Source organism: Drosophila suzukii, chromosome Y (assembly GCF_043229965.1).
Source record: "Drosophila suzukii chromosome Y, CBGP_Dsuzu_IsoJpt1.0, whole genome shotgun sequence".
NCBI lineage: Eukaryota > Metazoa > Arthropoda > Insecta > Diptera > Drosophilidae > Drosophila > Drosophila suzukii.
In genome coordinates, this window is record NC_092085.1 from 1,101,141 (window position 1) to 1,121,870 (window position 20,730).

Sequence of the window (20,730 nt, forward strand, 5' to 3'; positions counted from 1 at the left end):
AACAATCAATATCTGACTGTAAGTTGAAACCCAACGCTATATCATTATGTGATAAACAAAGCTTAACATCATCAGCATACATTAGTACACGAGAGTGTGTTATGATAGAGGGAAGATCGTTAATAAACAAAGTAAACAGCAAGGGGCCCAAATGACTACCCTGAGGCACTCCAGATGTCACATAGATCAGTTTTGAGGCAGCGTTCTTGAATATAACCCTCTGAGTCCTACCATTCAAATAACTTGAAATCCAAGTTAATAGATTACATGGAAACCCAAGCAGATTTAATTTGAATAAGAGAAGAGAGTGGTTGACAGAGTCAAAGGCCTTACTAAAATCTGTGTATATAACGTCAGTCTGCGTTTTATTCTTAAATCCATTTATTACAATAGATGACAATTCCAGAAGGTTGGTGGTGGTCGATCTTCGCTTAACAAAACCATGCTGACACGGTGATATTAGCGAGGAACATAAATGTTGCAAAAGAGAAGTAATAATACGTTCAAATGCTTTAGGAATTGCCGACAATTTAGAAATACCTCTGTAATTCTGGGCATCCGCCTTCGCACCCTTTTTGTGAAGTGGAATGATAAAAGAGTCCTTCCAGATAGTAGGATAAACTGACGATGAAATAGACAGATTAAAAAGTTTAAGAATCGGTTTACATATGGTTGACGCACAAAACTTAAGCACACACCAGGGGAGTCCATCAGGACCGGGAGAATAAGTTGGCGTTGTTTTTTCTAAGTCTCTTACGAGAGAAATTTCCGTAATTTCAGGGGTAATGATACAATTTGCCTTATTTAAGGGATTAGGGTAGTTAGAATTTGACCAAGCAGCCGAACTATAAGTAGTTTGGAAAAACAATCAGCAATTTCAGAATCCGTCGATGCCTCCATTGAGTTAAAACATACCGATGAAGGCAATGCTGACGACTTACGCTTGGCATTGACAAAGTTATAAAACTGCTTCGGGTCATTTGAAAATTCCAATTTACATCTACTTAAATACATAGAATAGCAATGACTATTGAGAACATTAAAATCCGATCGAGCCACCACATATTTCGAAAAATCAGATGGCTTACCCGATTTCTTATACTTTTTATAAGTGTTTGTCTTAAGGTTTTTAAGTCTTTGAAGCTCATTAGTAAACCAAGGTGGCCTGTTTGTCTTTGAAGGAAACCTATCAGGAACGCATTCATTAAAAAAGGTATTTAACACTATATAGAAGTGTTCAGTGGCACTTTCAATATCCATACAATTGCACAACTCTGTCCAATTATATTGAGAAATCATGTCGTTAAGTTTTTTATAGTCACATTTTCGGAAACATCTCACTTTAGTTTGAGAAACTAAAGGAGAGAGGGTATCAACGCATGGGAGGCAGATTGTCAATTCCATTGTTGGATGATATCGGTCTTCAAATACAACAAGAGCGTCAATTCTAGATACCGTGACTTCAGACGGGTCTGAAACAAACACAAGATCTAGTTGTCTATTTAATGAATTCCGTATAAAGCTTACTTGCTGTAACGATAATTCTAGAAGACCATCTACAAAATCATGGGCGGATAGAGGTATAGCGACTAGTGAGTCAGTAGGAGGAGACCAAGAAATATCAGGGAGATTAAAGTCACCCAAAACAATCAAAAGGTCACTGTTAGAAAGAAGGGATAGAACAGATTTTATCGCAGACAGGTGGTGCTCATAAATTATTAAATCAGAGCCAGGTGGAATATAGGAACATGTAACAAATATTGAGAATGATTGCAAGGAAACTTTCACACTAACAAATTCAATTTCATTAGGAGTATCAGAGTGAATTCTCTCGGATGTTAGGCTAGTGCTAACGGCAATCAGCACACCGCCTCCCCTACGTGATGAGCGATCGGTCCTATAGGCATTAAAATTGTTTGACAGAACTTCATTGTCAGATATCTCTGGTTTCAGCCAAGTTTCCGTAAAAACCAAAATATCAGCAGTAAATGCAGAGGAGTCAGCATAAAGCTTGGGTAGCTTCATATTTAGTCCCCTAACATTTTGATAAGCCAAAAATAAACTTTTTAGTTTTTTGGCGCAGTGGAAGGTCTGTTATTTGTTCTCGGTTTATTGGGAACAAATTCTTTTATTACTAAATCATCATTAAGCCAAAAGCTTTCAGAAAGTAGTACCTTAAACACATCAGGCGGAGCAAATATTTTAAACGACGATATACTACGAGCATATGAAAATCTAAATTGCTCAACTGAAATATTCTCGGATGGGAATTTTTCACGAATAAATTCCAAAGCATCCTCAGATGTGGTATCTGGGGTGAACCTCGAAACAAATAATTGTTTTCTTTGTGGAACAACAGATAATTTCTTACGTCCCCCAGCAGCAGATTGCACCTCACTAAGCTGAGAGCCAGAAACGGTAACTTCTGTACCTATAGATACGATCGGCACCGTAGCCGGCACTGAAGGTTTTTTTACCGCCCGACTTCGAGAAGCAGTGACTTCACCTAAAACAGCTGTATCAACAGAGACTGCTGCAGCCACCAAGTTCGGATTTGGGGTGGATACCGTGACCGTATTAACTGCCGCTAAGCTGGTTTTTTTACGTTTAGGCGACTCAGTTAGTAATTTTTTATTATTAAATTGGGCACAAACGGTATTGAACCCCTCATTGAGCTGTTTAAAAGCACCAGAGAGATTCAAAAGGCTGTCTCGAGTCTGCTTCATAAAGCCGCTCATCTCAACAACCATTTCCTTGCATGATCCACATGACCACATGAGTCCAGAATTCTGATCAATGAAGTCTTTGACTCTACCAGTAAATCCTGCACATTTAACGTGCATTATCGACTCGCAGAGCCAGCAGAAAATAAAAGGGTCTTTAGTTGAAGACGAAAGATTACAATTTTTCTTAGAGCAGACAAGAGCCATTTTAAGGAAGTTAAATAAAATAAAATAATATATGAAAATACCTCGAGTAAATTTGGCACTGGGATCAAATTCCAAAACCACAAAGGCACAAAACACGAAAAAAAATAAGAGCGCGAGATCGCGTAATAATTTAAATGTAAGAGAGCACGAGAGAAAAAAATCTATCGATTGAGCGTTGCTTGTGGGACACTGACAACTTTACGCAGGAACAGTTACAATGTAAAGCAAGCAAGAGAGAGAGAGAGAGACAAGAGAATAGCACACCAAAAGTCTACCAGAAATTTGGCAGGTTCATAGAGAGTTTAAGTTACAGTTGTAATATAGAGCGGGAGAGAGAGTGAGAATCAAAGAGTTTTAGCAAGTTTAGTGAGTATAAGAATTACACTAACAAAGCTAGGAGATTAAACAAATCTAATATAAATGTTAAAATAACTATAGTCACTGGGAGATCTAGTAAAAAAACACTAAACACACTAACCCAGCGGTTAGACTAAGCTTTGTTAATAAACAAACACAAAACACTCGCAAAAAATCACAGAATAGACAAAAATTCAGAGCACAAGAGTAAACACAACCGTTCACTAGCGACGCTAAATCTCAGAAAAAAATTAGATTGCCATTTTTTACGTCCACACACATGCATAAATACATATGTATGTATGTATGTCGTTTTCTGGCTCTAGTGTCAAGGCTTGTCCTAACTACTTTGGTTTGAGAGCATTGGACTGAAAACGGAAAAGTTTTTTTGGGACAATCTATAGGTATTTATTAAGCTAATTCATATTCTTTGAAAGAGATAAATAAAGATGTACAGATCTTTAAAGGTTTTTGCCCGTCAATGGGACAAATGGATAAAGGGTTCATTATTCAATAGAATAAGTTAGCCGCGCACTTTGCTCTCTCTGAGCGCCTGCAGGGCTTTTTTCTTTGCCGCTAAGTTCGGCCGGCAACTATTTACATACACACACATACGCGCGTAAAAACATTTCGCATTGTCTGGCTCTGACGTCATAGCTTTTTTCTTTGGAGGTTTGTGGGCGTTAGAGTGGGCGTAGCAAAATTTTTTTTGGTCAATCGATAGGTAATGACAATACTAATACATTTCAGTTAAAATTTTCTATCTAGCATCAAAACTGTAGGAGTTACATTTTAGGGCGGTTTGTGGGCGTTAGAGTGGGCGTGGCAGTCTACTGAAACAAACTTGCGCTGCGTAAGAAGCTCAGGAATCTGTACGCCAAATCTCAATAGCCTAGCTCTCATAGTTTCCGAGATCTCAGCGTTCATCCGGACAGACGGACAGACGGACATGGCTAGATCGACTCGGCTAGTGATCCTGATCAAGAATATATATACTTTATGGGGTCGGAAACGCTTCCTTCTGCCTGTTACATACTTTCCGACGAATCTAGTATACTCTTTTACTCTACGAGTAACGGGTAAAAAAATATTAGCAAAGATACCAGTCTAAAGGTTATGCAGGCTGTAAAAAAGGACAGTAAGCCTCAATTTTCTTATAAGAAAAGTAGCAAATTTGCAACAAATAGAGTTTCAAAGTTCCAGAAAAAATGTTTTCATTGCGGCAAGAGTGGTCACATTAAAAAAGATTGCTTTGCTCTAAAAAGGGAAAAGGAGAAACATGGAAATGGCAAACAGGCGCAGATGACATCCACACAAAGCCAAGGAAATCATAATGGGATCGCATTTACGATGAGACGCGCAAATAGCCAACCAAACATTGGGTTCTTATTGGATTCTGGCGCATCAGACCATTTGGCCAACAATGAGAGTTTGTTTACAACTATCACTGAACTAGATGAACCTATTAAAATTTCTGTTGCCAAGAACGATGTATTCATTTATGCAGTTAAGAAAGGAACAGTGAAGCTGTACACAGATTCAAATGATAAAATTGAGCTTAAAGATGTCTTATACTGTCCTGATATCCCTGAAAACTTGATCTCAGTTAAAAAAATGCAGGAGGCAGGCCTTACCATTGTATTTCACCCAGGAGGTGTAACTGTTAGAAAAGGTAAAATAATTGTAATGAATGGAAGTATATTTGGAAATGTTCCATTGGTTAATTTCTTTTCTAATAAACTAGCTTGTATTGCAAATGCAGCTAAAAATAATAATTATAGTTTGTGGCATGAGAGGCTAGGTCATTTGAGTAAGGGAAAGTTTTTAGAAATTAAAACCAAAAATATGTTTGACGATACAGATTTGCTGAATAACATAAAACCAGAAAATGAATTATGTGAAGCTTGTGTCAAGGGAAAGCAGGCGAGATTAAGTTTTAATAAATTTAAAAATAAGGACCACATAAATCGACCATTATTTGTTGTACATTCTGATGTGTGTGGTCCAATAATCCCATCTACTGTTGATCATAAGAATTATTATGTAGTTTTTATTGATGAGTATACGCATTATTGTGTAACTTACCTGTTGAGTTATAAGTCAGAAGTTTTTAGTGTATTTCAAGACTATGTAGCTAAAACGCAAGCTTTGTTTAATTTAAATATAGTTAACCTTTATATTGATAATGGTAGGGAGTATTTATCGAATGAAATGAAAGAGTTCTGTGTTCAAAAAGGCATTAGTTACCACTTGACGGTTCCACATACTCCACAACAAAATGGTGTATCCGAAAGGATGATTAGATCTATAACGGAAAAAGCTCGAGCTTTAGTTATAGGGGGCAAGATTCAGAAAACTTTCTGGGGTGAAGCAGTGCTAACAGCCACCTACCTTATTAATAGAAGCCCAACTAGTGCATTACATGAATGCAGAAAGACACCTTTTGAAATGTGGCACAGCAAAAAGCCGTGCCTGAAGTACTTAAGAGTTTTTGGTTCGACAGTATACGTTCTCAATAAAACGAGAAAAAGAAAATTTAATGACAAATCATGGAAAGGTATACTTGTCGGGTATGAACCAAATGGATATAAAGTATGGGATGTGGAGAATAACAAATTTGTTATTGCAAGAGATGTAGTGTTTGATGAATCAAGCAGGATAATGTCTAGAGCTGTGGATGTTGATAACAACATGGATTTTCCCATTCTTGAAAAAAATATTGAACCTGCTTTTCAAGACTCTGGTCTTATTGAGAGTGAAACGGTTCAGAAAAACACTGATATGGTAGTATCAGATGTGCAGCCTAGTGAAATTGAAAATGAAGTGGAGAATGAAGTGGAAAATGCCGATCCAGAGATATCTGGTGTTTTATCTGAAGGTGAACCAAGTGACTCTAATACTCAAATTCGAAAAAGCAATAGACTAAAAGAAAAGCCCAAATTGTCATATAGAGATATGATTAAAAATTGTGTTATGAATGCGCAAACTTTAACAGGTAGTGTTCCAATATCTTTTGATGAAATTAATAATAGGAGTGATACAGAACAGTGGAGAGCAGCTATTGAAGATGAGCTTAATTCTCATGAAATTAACAAAACATGGTCACTGGTAGAAAGACCTGAAAACAAAACAAGGGAGAACGCTATAGTCGAGTACCTCGACTATCAGATACCCGTTACTCAGCTAAATGGAGATATGCAAGCAGCAAAGCGAGATTAAAATGCGCCACCTACCGGCGGTATACAGATTTAAGCGCTATGGGCGTTAAAGTGGGCGTGGCAAAATTTTTTGTGGATCAATCGATAGGTATTGACGAGACCAATACGTTTCAGTTAAAATTTTTTACCTAGCATGAAAATTGTGGGCGTCACAGGGTTTTGCGGTTTGTGGGCGTTAAAGTGGGCGTGGCAAACTTTTTTTTGGGTCAATCGATAGGTATTGATGAGAACATTACATTTCAGTTAAAATTTTCTATCTAGCATCAAAACTGTAAAAGCCACAGTTTTGGGCGGTTTGTGGGCGTTAGAGTGGGCGTGCCAGTCTACTGAAACAAACTTGCGCTGCGTAGGAAGCTCAGGAATCTGCACGCCAAATCTCAATAGCCTAGCTCCCATAGTTTCCGAGATCTCAGCGTTCATCCGGACAGACGGACAGACGGACAGACGGACAGACGGACATGGCTAGATCGACTCGGCTAGTGATCCTGATCAAGAATATATATACTTTATGGGGTCGGAAACGCTTCCTTCTGCCTGTTACATACTTTCCGACGAATCTAGTATACCCTTTTACTCTACGAGTAAGGGGTATAAACATAGCGATTGTAAATGGATATTTACAATAAAACAGAACGAGTTTGGTAGACCAGTAAAATATAAAGCCAGACTTGTAGCACGAGGATTTACACAGGAATGTTTAATCGATTACGACGAAACATTTGCCCCTGTGACTAGAATTGCAAGTTTCAGACTTATAATGTCTTTTTCAAACCAGTATAGCCTTAAAGTACATCATATGAATGTAAAAACTGCTTTTTTAAATGGAGATTTAAAAGAGGAAATATACATGAGAGTTCCTCAAGGACTGTCTTGTAATAGCAGTCATGTTTGTAAATTGAATAAAGCAATTTATGGTCGTAAGCAGGCTTTAAAAGATATTGGTTTTAAAAATTCACCTGTAGATAGATGTATATATATTTTGGATAAAGGGACTATTTTAAAAAATATATATGTTTTGTTATACGTAGATGACTTGGTTATTTGTACAGAAAACATTTTAACAATGAATAAATTTCAGTCATATTTAATGAGCAAGTTTCAAATGACAGACTTAATGGAAATTAAGTATTTTATTGGTATTAAAATAGACACAAAAGAAAGTAAAGTGGAATTAAGCCAATCAGCTTATATTAAAAATATTTTATTAAAATTTAAAATGGAGCAATGTAATTCTGTAAATTCACCACTTCCAAGTAAACTGAACTTTGATTTATTAGACTCTGATGAAAGAGACGATTCTCCTTGTCAAAGTTTGATTGGATGCCTTATGTATGTAATGCTATGTACAAGGCCAGATCTCAGTATATCTGTAAATCTTTTGAGTCGGTATAGTCAGAAAAATAATAAAGAGCTTTGGCTATGCTTAAAAAGGGTATTAAGATATCTGAAAGTTACTATTGATTTTAAGCTAACATTCACTAAAACTGAGAAGAATGACGACTTCTTTGTTGGATATGTAGATTCAGATTGGGGTGGAAGTCAATTGGATAGGAGAAGTACAACAGGATATCTTTTCAAGATGTTTAAAACAAACGTTCAAAACATATAGACATCAAATATCATTTTTCACGTGAACAATGTTATGTGCTAAATGATAAGGAAATATGCACAAGTTGTAAATTTAGCAAAGCTGTTTACATTAGGACTGATAACGATAGTCGAAAAATCGATACAACACTATCGACGACTCGTGAGTTCAGGGAGTCGTGCAGCTTGGACAAGTCATGGAACTGGTTCCTTAAACCGGATAACTCCCAAATGAACCAAGGTTTAAATTCGGAAAGTTTGAGTGGTTTTTGGGCTAAGAGAGGCTTGAAAAATTGAAACAAGCAAGGGTGTTTAAAGGGCAAATATAGTTGGTCGCAGACGGTTCTGGTGGACAAAAAAAAATATATAAGATTAGAAGTCAAGTTCCAGTGAGTGATAAAAAAAAAAAAATCCTTGTTAATGTGAGTGTAGTTGAAATATAAATATTTATAGAATATTCCGTGAGGGAAAAGTCTGGAGCAGGAAAATATTCTGACGTAAGGAGAGACGAAGACCAGCCACCAGGAGGAGATCTACATTTTCGACAGGAAAATTGGCCGCTCATCCTCGGGTGGCCCCAGGTTTTTATTCGCCCCTTACATTTGCCACAGAATTAGCAAAAGGTTCCCGAAAGCTACAAGCGGCAAACCAATTCAAAAAGCCGAAAATTAATACAACAAAATTTGAGACTGATGATATTAATTATGTAACCCGCCCAAATTAAGTTATTCCTAATTATATCCATTTAAATTATTTATTTATTTAACCTATTTATTTACTATTGGAATATTGTTTATTGTTATTTATTTATTTATATATATATATATGTGTTCCCTGTGAAAGTGCGGTACCGTAGGTAGGGTTATAAAATGTTAAAATTTAAGCAAAAATTATGAATTATAACGTGAAAACGAAATGAAGTCGTGTGAGTAGAGATTCGTGTTGGGGGTGAGATGAGTTAGGCGAGGTAGCAGGATCCACCGACCAGGATTGGGAGATGTGTCCAAATGATGTTGAAGGATACACTCATGGTTGGGAGGGACTCCAGGACCACAATAAGATCTGTGTTGTCCAGTCCAGATGTTCGAGAAAAATCCGTCGTGAAATTGCCAGTTGTCCGAGTTTGAATTTCCGTTTTGTTTGTTTTTTTTTTGTTGTGTCTGCTGCGTAGACAACAGTGTTGGTTGTTCCCCTCCCTGGGATGTTCGTTGACTAGCCGGCATATACACTGCGCGAAAAGCAGGACACGACAAATGGCGCCCAAAGAAAATTTAAGAAATTAATGAAATGGAATCGATAAAAGTAAAAATTTTCAAGCATAACGTAAAAAGTGAATACTCACCAGAGAATGTGTCAATAGAAAGCGACATCGGAAACCAGCTGTTTGGACCGTGGGCGGGCGTAGAAAGTCGAACCCATCGTAGCCACAGTGAGTGAAATCCCGAAAAGTCCTTTCTGCTGAGCACAATCCTTGCTGAGAGAGAGAATACCGACTAGAAGTGGACCCATGACCAAGTAAAGCGGGACATGCGAAGCCAGGCTAGGAGGTTCATCAGCATATGAAATAGAAAAAGAAAACAATTGTCTTTTTAATATGTTGTCTGTGGTAAAGTAAATGTGTAATAACTTATTTAAATTTGTTTGCTATGTTTGGAGTTGGTGTGGTCCATGTACGCTGTGAATAAAGTGTAACATCGTTGCCCAGCCAGTTTCAAGTAAAGTCTGAAAGATAAGGAGTAAATTAAATTATTGAAATCGTTTAAATACTTGTGAAAATTGACACGAACGGATTAGGAACTGAAGGAAAGGAGAGAAAAGTTAGTGGATAATGTAAATAGCTACGTCTCATCCCCCCCCAGATTAGAAAAATTTGAAGAGATAAGAAAAAAACAAATATACATGAGAAAGGAACTAGGATATGCCAAATAGTGATAGGAATAGGGTTCAAATCGGAAGAAAATTGAGGAGAAGTTTGGAGTTCATCCGGAATAGGGGACCAGCAGGTATGACTCCGCCAGTAACTCGCTCACAAGCTAATCAAGAGGAGAAATTGGAGAACATATCGGCACCCGAAGGCATGGAGTCGCTAAGGGAGCAGAATCCTGAAGGAATTGGAAGCGGAAGTCCAGGAGAAGCTAGTGGTCTTCAAGCGGTAGGCGGAACCGGGGCCATACCAAAGTCTTTGCCATCTGAGATAAAATCAGGTGTTAATGCGGCACTGGTTCAAGCTCAACATACGTACCAGGTGGGAATGTCGACGGAGTACGAAATGTTTAAACAGCAGATGCAGCAGGATATGATGCAGTTCATGAAGGACATCAATGACTGCATGGCGGAGTGGCGCAGGGATTTCGTGAAGGAAAAAGCAGCATGGCAGGCATCTACGCAGGTTCGCCAGGCCCAAGGACAGCAAGTTGGACAGGGCCAAATACCCTCTTCGGGGACGCCGATGCCGCCACCTCATGGCCTTGCCGAGCAGCCGCGGGCAAATCCGAGTCAGGTGCCACCATTCGACCCGAGGATGCTACAACAACCTCCGCCAATCATACTGCCGGGGGTAAGTCACCACATGGGTTTCCCGCCGCCAACATCTGGGGCGCTGTCCGAGAAGCAGGAGATAAATCGCCACGCATCGGAAGGGTATCGGCAAACCGCCTGGTCGACGGAGCAGGAACCAAGGAGATGGAATGGGTCTCACATGACGCCGCCAGAAAATCCTCCTGGAAACGGCGGGGCTCATATCAACTTCAATCCAGGACCGGATCAGCGTCGGTCAAGCGGGGCAGTGGGCGATTCTGCGTTTAAAGCCGGCCAACTGCGGAAGTGGGGGCTCAGTTTTGATGGAAGTCCCAGAAGCATGCCCGTGTCAGAGTTTATATTCCGCCTCGAACATCTCCAAAGGTCGTATCAGGTGCCGTGGAAGGAGGTCCTAAGAGAATTTCACGTGTTAGTTGAAGGACAAGCCAAGGAATGGTACTGGATGTACGTGAGGTCAACGGAGAAGCAAGAGTGGACTTACCTGAGGTACGCACTACAGCAGCAGTTCCAGAGTCACCGATCCAACTTCGAGCGAGAGTATGAGCTGCGAGAACGGAAGCAGAAGCCGGGAGAAACGATCGAGGTGTATATCCAGACCATGCTAGCGCTCAGATCTCGACTAGAGATGCCGTTTTCCGACTTTGACCTAATAAAAGTAATAAAAATGAACATTAGGGATCAGATTTCGAGAATTATATACCCGATATACATCACTAATATGGATCAACTCCGACATGAATGCCACGACGCGGAGAGGATATTGGCGACTCGGTGGACCCGACATCCCAGCAACCTCGAAACTCACCGAGGGTATAAAGATCGTCCGAGGATCGATGAGCTTTGTCCGGAATCAGTCGGAGAAGAGAGTGTACCTGGAGAACAAGAGGAAGTGGAGGCATTAGCTAGACACTGGGAGACCAACAGGGAACGACAGCCACTGACATGCTGGAATTGTGGAACCGTGGGACACCCATTCAACGCGTGTGAATCGGAGGTGTTGAAGGTGTTCTGCTTCAAGTGTGGACTACCCGGTATGAGGACTCCAAGATGTACTCGATGCCAGACGGGAAACGGCATGAGGAGCTTGGGCAAGAACGAGGAACCACGCTCCAATCCGTTTGCCATGAACAAGTGAAAGCCTCGTCAAATTGCATGCCTAATGATAAGGATAGCTGTAAGGAGAATAAAATTAGTAAAATTATGATAAACATAAATAGACCAGAACATACCATTAAATGGTCGACACGTGAACCGATAGCAGTCCGAGAAGCACATTACCAAGAGGTCAGGAACCGAATATTTGGGAAAAATGATCCGGACCGGAACATTTCGCCAAAAATTGCCAGAGCCCGTAGGAGAAGTCAGCAGCGGAAGGCAGAAAGAAGGATGATTTGTTCGGCCATCAGAGCAGCGGTGGAAGGCGACAACAGACCATTCGCACAGGTGAAGATCGAAGACCTGGAGGTCGTGGGTCTCTTGGATTCCGGGGCATCAGTAAGCTTGCTTGGGGAAGGTTGCCTAGAAACAGTGGAAAGGTTAGGACTGAAATTAGAGAGATCACAATCGATAATGAAATCAGCAGGAGGTACACAGCATCGAGTAGTGGGGAAGATTCAACCCAGCATCTCGTATAATGGGTTAACACATCGATTGCCGATACTCCTTTGTCCATCCTTGAAGCAAAAATTATACCTGGGCATAGATTTCTGGAGAAAATTCGAATTGGCACCAGAGGTGGTGGGCGTAGAATCCTTGCACCAGGTGGAATCCGAATTTATGGCCAAAGGAGAACCGATAGAGGCACATATCCTATCCCCCGAGCAGACTGAGCAACTGGAAGAAGCAAAAGGACGTTTTCTGACCTACGAAAGTCAAGGATTAGGACTCACCAAAGTAGAAGAACACTCGATCCAGTTAGTTGAAGGAGCTGTACCCGTCAAGGAGAGATTCTTTCCCGTGTCTCCGGCGAAACAACAACTGCTATTCGCAGAAGTCGATGAAATGCTACGGTTAGGAGTCATCGAGGTAAGTGAAAGTCCCTGGAACAACCGAACGACACTGGTACAGAAACCTGGAAAGAATAGGCTGTGCTTAGACGCGAGAAAACTGAACACACTTACAGTGAAGGATGCTTACCCGCTACAGAACATTGAGTCGATTTTGAGCCGGGTGGATGAGACGATTTTCATCAGCAGTATCGATTTGAAACATGCGTTCTGGCAAGTGGAACTCGATGAGAAAAGTCGTCCCTTGACTGCTTTCACAATACCTGGAAGGCCACTGTATCAGTTTCGACGGATGCCATTCGGGTTATGTAATTCGGCTCAAAGGTTGTGTAGGGTAATGGACAAGGTAATCCCACAGCGTCTTCGCAGCCGCGTCTTTGTATACTTGGATGACTTGCTGATGATATCCAAGACTTTCGAAGAACACTGCATGTTGCTGAAAGAAGTGGCAGAGTGTTTGAATAAAGCAAATTTGACGATCGGGCTACACAAGTCAAAATTTTGTTTTAAATACTTGCGATATTTGGGATTCATAATCGGTGATGGGGCCTTGCGGACGGATCCGAAGAAAGTTGAGGCGATTATGAAGATAGAGGTGCCCAAAAATACGCGACAACTACGCAGCTTCTTAGGAACCGCAGGCTGGTATCGCAGATTCATCCAAAATTTCTCCGGTGTAAGTGCGCCGCTCACGGACTGCCTTAAAAATAAAACAAAATTTATGTGGACGGAGGAAGCAACTACGGCATTCGAAACGCTGAAGAAAGCACTTACCTGTGCGCCGGTATTAGCTCATCCAGACTTTGGAAAACACTTCTGGATACAGTGTGACGCCAGCCATGTAGGAATTGGGGCAGTATTATACCAGCAAGACGTCGAAGGATCGGACCGGCCAATAGCATTCTTTTCGGCGAAGCTGAGAGGAGCACAACTCAATTACAGTGTAACGGAAAAAGAGTGTCTCGCAGCAGTAAAAGCCGTAGAAAGATTCCGTCCCTATGTGGAGTTGATGCCGTTCACGATCGTTACCGACCATGCAAGCCTGCAATGGCTTATGACGCTCAAGGACTTGAACGGGAGGCTGGCGCGGTGGTCATTAGCGTTACAGGCATTCGACTTCAACATAGAGCATCGGAAAGGGAAAGACAACATCGTGGCCGACATGCTATCTCGGCCGAATGAAACCGCCGAAGTAGAGTTCTTCGAGTTTGAAACAACTGAATTTGAGAGTCCTGAATACCTGGAAAGACTGCAGTTGGTTGAAGAGCAAGGAAGAGATAAATTTCCGGACTTACGTGTGGAAGAAGGACTTCTATTCAAGAAGACACACTTCAATAGAGAGGGAAGTGGGGAATTTGAATGGAAACTGTGGATTCCGGAAGCATTGACGACAACTTTAATCCAGCAAGCCCACAGCGGTGACATGGCGATGCATGGGGGTATGGCAAAGACCTTGGCGAGACTTCAGCAGATGTATTACTGGCCCAAAATGGTAGTTCAAGTCCGAGACTTTGTAGCAGCCTGCGAAAACTGCAAAGAGAACAAGCACACCACACAGATAAAGCGACCAGTGATGGGGAAGGAAGTACGGACAGATCGACCCATGCAAAAGATGTACCTGGATTTCTTAGGAAAATATCCGCGGTCTCGCCGAGGAAATACCATGCTATTTATCGCATTAGATCACTTGACCAAGTTTGTGTGGCTAAAAGCGATGCCGAAGGCCACGTCGACAGCTGTAATCCGATTCCTGCAAGAAGGAATATTCACCCAATTCGGAGTTCCGGAAACAATCCACACGGACAACGGAAGGCAGTTTGTATCCAAGGAATTCGAGAATATGCTACAAGAATATGGAATTACACACATGAAGACAGGGAGATACGCACCACAATCCAATGCTTCGGAGAGAGTGAACCAATCCGTATTAGCAGCAATCCGAGTAAACATCCAAGATGACCACACGCGATGGGATGAACACTTACCGGACGTACAAGCGTCGCTGAGGTCATCCATACATAGCAGCACCGGAACTTCGCCGTATTTTGCCATGTTCGGACAGCACATGTTCACGAACGGGAAAGATTACTCGCTGGCTCGCAAGTTGAATGCCCTGAATGAAGCTGAGATAGCCCAATTGCCCAGGTCGGAACGACAACAGCTATCCAGAGAAAGAATAAAGGAAAGGATACATCAGGCCTACGAGAAAGCAGCGAAGAGTTATAACTTAAAGGCCCGAGAGATTCGATACTCACCGGGACAAGAAATATACAAGAGAAACTTTGTCCTAAGTGACTTCAGCAAGAATAGAAATTCCAAGTTTTGCAGAAAGTACACTAAATGTCGAGTCACAAAAGCGTTGGGAAACTCTTTGTACGCTTTAGAAAACTTGCGCGGCAATCCTTTGGGAGTTTTCCATGCAAAGGATCTGAAACAATAGTGCCCGGCTAGCAAATCACACTCACCAGGCATTAATCTCAGGGTTGTGGGCGGTGGCCTACGTTGGGAAGTACAACCAGCAGAACACGCACATCCTCCACTCCAGTTCCGAGACGAGCATCGAAACCGTAGTGTGCTTGTTATGTGCTAAATGATAAGGAAATATGCACAAGTTGTAAATTTAGCAAAGCTGTTTACATTAGGACTGATAACGATAGTCGAAAAATCGATACAACACTATCGACGACTCGTGAGTTCAGGGAGTCGTGCAGCTTGGACAAGTCATGGAACTGGTTCCTTAAACCGGATAACTCCCAAATGAACCAAGGTTTAAATTCGGAAAGTTTGAGTGGTTTTTGGGCTAAGAGAGGCTTGAAAAATTGAAACAAGCAAGGGTGTTTAAAGGGCAAATATAGTTGGTCGCAGACGGTTCTGGTGGACAAAAAAAAATATATAAGATTAGAAGTCAAGTTCCAGTGAGTGATAAAAAAAAAAAAATCCTTGTTAATGTGAGTGTAGTTGAAATATAAATATTTATAGAATATTCCGTGAGGGAAAAGTCTGGAGCAGGAAAATATTCTGACGTAAGGAGAGACGAAGACCAGCCACCAGGAGGAGATCTACATTTTCGACAGGAAAATTGGCCGCTCATCCTCGGGTGGCCCCAGGTTTTTATTCGCCCCTTACATTTGCCACAGAATTAGCAAAAGGTTCCCGAAAGCTACAAGCGGCAAACCAATTCAAAAAGCCGAAAATTAATACAACAAAATTTGAGACTGATGATATTAATTATGTAACCCGCCCAAATTAAGTTATTCCTAATTATATCCATTTAAATTATTTATTTATTTAACCTATTTATTTACTATTGGAATATTGTTTATTGTTATTTATTTATTTATATATATATATATGTGTTCCCTGTGAAAGTGCGGTACCGTAGGTAGGGTTATAAAATGTTAAAATTTAAGCAAAAATTATGAATTATAACGTGAAAACGAAATGAAGTCGTGTGAGTAGAGATTCGTGTTGGGGGTGAGATGAGTTAGGCGAGGTAGCAGGATCCACCGACCAGGATTGGGAGATGTGTCCAAATGATGTTGAAGGATACACTCATGGTTGGGAGGGACTCCAGGACCACAATAAGATCTGTGTTGTCCAGTCCAGATGTTCGAGAAAAATCCGTCGTGAAATTGCCAGTTGTCCGAGTTTGAATTTCCGTTTTGTTTGTTTTTTTTTTGTTGTGTCTGCTGCGTAGACAACAGTGTTGGTTGTTCCCCTCCCTGGGATGTTCGTTGACTAGCCGGCATATACACTGCGCGAAAAGCAGGACACGACAACAAGTTGAAAATAAACTAATAAAACTTGAGTATATTTCTACAGATCATCAACTGGCGGATATATTAACAAAACCACTCCCAGCTCCACGCTTCGCACAACTAAGACAGCGTCTTGGCTTAACCGATTGATGGATGCAGACGACAATTTTTTTTATATACTTACATAAAAGTTGAAGACATAATTGAATTTATCATTTAAAAGAATAATTTTTTGAAACTATGTTATTGAATTTAAAATCTGTTATATTTTCTAGTTATTAAGTTTGGAATTTTTTCAAATTTATAAGATTACTTCCTGAAGTTGCCTTTAATTGTTTGTATGTTAATTTTGCATCACATAATTTTGTCATTTTGAATATTCATTTTTCTTTGTATTAATTTTAAGATTGACCTAATTGGGTTTTACTGGGTTTCCCCAATTCAAGCAACAAATGTTGGGTCAATGTGCACTCCCAGAAATGTCTTGTCTTGCCAATTCAAATTTCAAATTTTTTATTAAACTTTAAATTTATAAATCATGAGCATCAGACTTTTGAGGAAGTGTGTTGGAATATGACATTACTTCATATCGATAAGAATATCGTATAAGCAAAAGTATTCTGCTCACTACTGGTAACACTAATATCGTTTTGGTTCCGATGAGCTGGTTCAGCTCTCACTTATTTCGCATAATTTTGAAGTGACAAGACGTGAAATCTGGATTCTGACGAAATAGTGTGACGCTTCCAGGAAATCACACACACACATAAATAAATTGTGTGTATTCTTATATTTACAAATTAACTTTACCGTGATTCCTGGAGTATTATCACATGTTTTTGAATAGAATTTTATTATAAGTTAACAACCTCAGTCACGAACACCATCCGCTGAATTAAAGACATGGCGGCGGTTGAAGTCCGACACAACCATCTCGATGGCCTGATCCTGCGGCAAGTCGGGATGCTCAGAACGGTCTCATACAAGTAGTGCACTGACGCCGAGCCCATGCTCTCATTCACGGACGTCAAGACAATGGCGTACTGGGTGCCAAGTGCTGCGAGCTCCTCCAGACTGGAGAGCGGTTCGTTATCATCCATTGCGATCGGCGAGCGAACTTCCGTGCACAGTCCCTTGGCGATGAGGCGATCCCGGATGCGCATAGCACCTCGGAAGCCTTGAAGACCCATGGCTATGATCTCGCAGTCGGCAATCAGATCCTGCCCCGAAGAGTCGGCCTCGGCGACGAGCACATCCTCCCCAAACTGTCTGGAGTCATGTCCGTGTTCCTCCACAGATTGAAAGGTGGCGCTGTGGACAGTCAGGGTTTTGGCCTTGAATCGCGACTGGTGCAGAGCCAGAATAGCTATGTTGGCCTGTCTTTCACTCTCGAACTGAAGAGAACCAAACGTCTCCTCAATTATTGTACCCAAAACTTTTCCATAACGTGCACATAGCTGAGCAAGTTCCTTGCGGCTGCATGGCGGCAGGTTTCCTACGAAGATTCGACTGGTAAGATGGGTTGGTCCCCTGAGCAGCAAATATCCTTCGATCGGCGTATTGGACATGTTGAAAACTTTCACTCGAGCTTGTCAAACGTGAAATAGTTTCCATTGACACGTTCGACTAGAGATTAACCTTTCTCAGTGTTGGAAAATGTTGTTGCGATAGTATCAGATAACGTTGACAACCCTGTACCATACTCACGGTACCAATTATTAACTTTGAAAATTATATTAATACTATCCTTTTCTTGTGGAACTGGTAACTATTGGTTTTAAAAGGTCGTTCCTTGAGTTATGAAAATGTTTGGTGCATTTTCAATAATCCCGTGCTTGTTAAATAAATAAGTATTCGTCTGATGTAGCTTTGAAGGATGAGTACACTTTCTTTTCTTTTAAATATAAAAACAAGGAAGAACGCTATAGTCGAGTACCTCGACTATCAGATACCCGTTACTCAGATAACAAACTTTAAAATAAGTTAGCCGCGCACTTTGTTCTCTCTCCCTTGCTCTCATTTCTCGGCTCTGCTTTTGTTTCAGCCAGCGACAAGAATGAGAAAGCAACACATAAAATAGACAAAAAACATTTATATTTATGTATGCTTGCTAAACATACACAATTTTAAGGCACATTCTGTATTTCAAAATATTTGGTTGAACAGCTTTGTTTGAAAGAATTCTATTTGCCGCGGATATTAGATTGCAATTTTGTACGTCCACACACATGCATAAATACATATGTATGTATGTATGTCGTTTTCTGGCTTTAGTGTCAAGGCTTGTTCTAACTACTTTGGTTTGAGAGCATTTGACTGAAAACGGAAAAGTTTTTTTGGGAGAATCTATAGGTATTTATTAAGCTAATTCATATTCTTTGAAAGAGATAAATAAAGATGTACAGATCTTTAAAGGTTTTTGCCCGTCAATGGGACAAATGGATAAAGGGTTCATTATTCAATAGAATAAGTTAGCCGCGCACTTTGCTCTCTCTGAGCGCCGGCAGGGCTTTTTTCTTTGCCGCTAAGTTCGGCCGGCAACTATTTACATACAAATTAAATTCGTCGTTAATAGATGAATTAAAAAAATTTATTTTTTAATTTTTTAAAACTTGGGTGATAAACCTTTATTCTTAAACTGAATTAATACAAGACACTTTTTAAAGATTGTGAACGGATCGCGGTCTCGGATAAAATAGGACTGAATCTTAATTCTAAAAAATTATCCAATGAACCTCGGCCAGAAGCTTTCCTTTTCTTAATCTTCCAGAACTTTAATTTTTGTTTAAAATAAAAGCTTATGCTGAAACTGTCGCATCTCGTTGTGAAATGACCGTTGTGCTGACCGATGCAATTTGATTGAAAATCGGAACGCAATATGTTCTGAACTTAGAACGCAATACTGTGGGCTTTGAACGGAAAAGTTTGGGCTTCGAACGGAAGCTTGTGTTTACTTCACGATTGGTTTATTTATCTTAGCAGGACGGTCAAGCGCGGCCCTCGAAGTAAATGGCAAAGGCAAAGGCAGAGTCTTTAAACGAAGGCAATGTCGCTGAAGGCAAGGGTAACATAGCTGAGATTGAATTCAAAAATTTGTTTATAAATTCCATAAGTGGAACCGTTTCACGGGTTGGATAACTCTCCCCCTTCTAAAATGGATCGTCCCGATTCAATATGAAATTCATTTAATTGATCTCTTAATTCTGTTAAAAAATTTTCTTGGTTAATATATTTTTCTGGTTCTGGCCGTTGTTTTTTGGTTACAAATAATATGACATTTTTGTATTTTATAATAAGTAAAAAAATCAAATATATAATGATTAAAATTAATAATGTAAAGGTAAGTGATATTTTGGTATTATTAATTTTAATGAAAGGATTCAAAATGTTTATATTATCTAAAGAAAGTTCTGAGTTATTTGATAATATGTAATCGGATATTTCATAATTTTTGAAGTGGTTCGTAGTTAAGTAGTAAAGAATTTTGATTTCAAAATTGGTATAAGAAATGTTATTAATTTCGGTTGTACCATTAAATGTTATCAAAAATGAACCGTTTAAATGAGAGTTGTTCACAATATTGTTACCATTTATAAGAATGGCACCATCTTGTATGATGTCTATTTTTTTATTTTTCTCTTTTATTTTTTTACAAGTGGATTTCTCGCCATTTAATAAGCGGGTAAAACAAGTTTTTTCATTATTTAAAGTGCAATAATTATTAAAAAGTTCGTTCTTAAAGTTAGACATTTCATAAAACATATTTGCGACTTGATTGCTTAATACTAGTTTCCCATCGATTTGGGAAATCGCTCTAGCGTAATATATTTCGCATCTGTTTTTTATTATTGGGTATTTTATATAAATTATTACAAGTTCTTTATGCAGTGCGATTTTAAAAACAGAGATGTCCATTAAGTCAGCGATAATTACTGGTTTTTGTTCATGTTTTAATATTTCCATAATGTCATCATTGTTTAATATTTTGGTATTAAAAACGTCAATTTTTGCTAGTGTGATTGTGTCAATTAAATTTTATCAGATCAAATGTTAATAATCGTAAGCGATGTTTTCGCAGTGGTAAATCTTGATCAATAAAAACATTTTTAAAATCATCAGAAAGAGATTATATTTCTTTAAACAGTTTGGAATTGATAATAAATTGTTTATTATTATTTTCAATTAATTCATCAATTTTATTCTGTATTTTAATAAAATCATCATGATCCGGAGTTCCAGCTAACCATTTCCACACAGTGCCTATCTCATTTATCCCCCTTTTTGACCTAGTTGATATTAATTGGGATAAAATTAATTCGATTACTTCTATGTCATA

The 20,730-nt window shown here is 39.6% G+C and overlaps 1 protein-coding gene across 1 annotated transcript; it reads right to left on the minus strand.

The window, feature by feature from the left end:
* Positions 1-17,248: 17,248 nt before the first annotated feature.
* On the minus strand, positions 17,249-17,962 carry LOC139353573 (uncharacterized). The gene has a single exon (XM_070997928.1). It carries the CDS (start codon positions 17,960-17,962, stop codon positions 17,249-17,251), a length of 714 nt encoding a protein of 237 aa, XP_070854029.1.
* Between the last annotated feature and the right edge of the window lie 2,768 nt (positions 17,963-20,730).